We start from the raw sequence: 473 nt of genomic DNA on the forward strand, positions 1-473 counted from the left end.
TTCTGGGCTGTTGTCCTCTGAAGGCTTGGGGGTTTGATCCAAAAAATCGTGCCTGGTGACAGAGAGGAATGAGCCTCGGAGCCGCTTGTTCACGGCCTGCGGCGTCCTGCACGGGCGGGCAGCGTCCGGGCGTCCTCGGGCGTTCGTCCTGCTTGAGCCTGAAGCTGCGCTCGCCGGCGGCGTGTGCTTTGTTTCAAGGGGTCTCACGTTAGAAGGACAAAAATTACTGGTGATAGCGCTTCTTAGCAATACTTGTATCTGCAGGAAGCTGTCAGTCCTTGCCTTTGTTAACCTGTGGCTGGCTGAGAACTGATTTTGTACAGCGTAAGCTCAACGAGGAAGGTGAGCATTACGTGCCTAAGCGCAGATTGCTGGGGGGCGAGCTCTGTGCCGCGGCATCAGCCGCCCCTCCCTCCCCGAGCAGGAGGATGGCTCCGCCGCCCTTCCCAGAGGATGGTGGCTTTCCCGCCCCT

General features: G+C 59.4%; 1 protein-coding gene across 1 annotated transcript in view; it reads left to right on the forward strand.

The window, feature by feature from the left end:
• Window positions 1–68: 68 nt before the first annotated feature.
• CFAP46 (cilia and flagella associated protein 46) overlaps window positions 69–473 on the forward strand; it is an 84737-nt gene continuing 84332 nt past the window's right edge. The window contains exon 1 of the mRNA XM_035896536.1: window positions 69–207. Coding sequence (XP_035752429.1) covers window positions 69–207 — 139 coding nt within the window. The remainder of the gene's footprint in view (window positions 208–473) is intronic.

Source organism: Egretta garzetta, unplaced genomic scaffold, assembly GCF_000687185.1.
Source record: "Egretta garzetta isolate BGI_Z169 unplaced genomic scaffold, ASM68718v1 scaffold766, whole genome shotgun sequence".
In the NCBI taxonomy this organism is placed as follows: domain Eukaryota; kingdom Metazoa; phylum Chordata; class Aves; order Pelecaniformes; family Ardeidae; genus Egretta; species Egretta garzetta.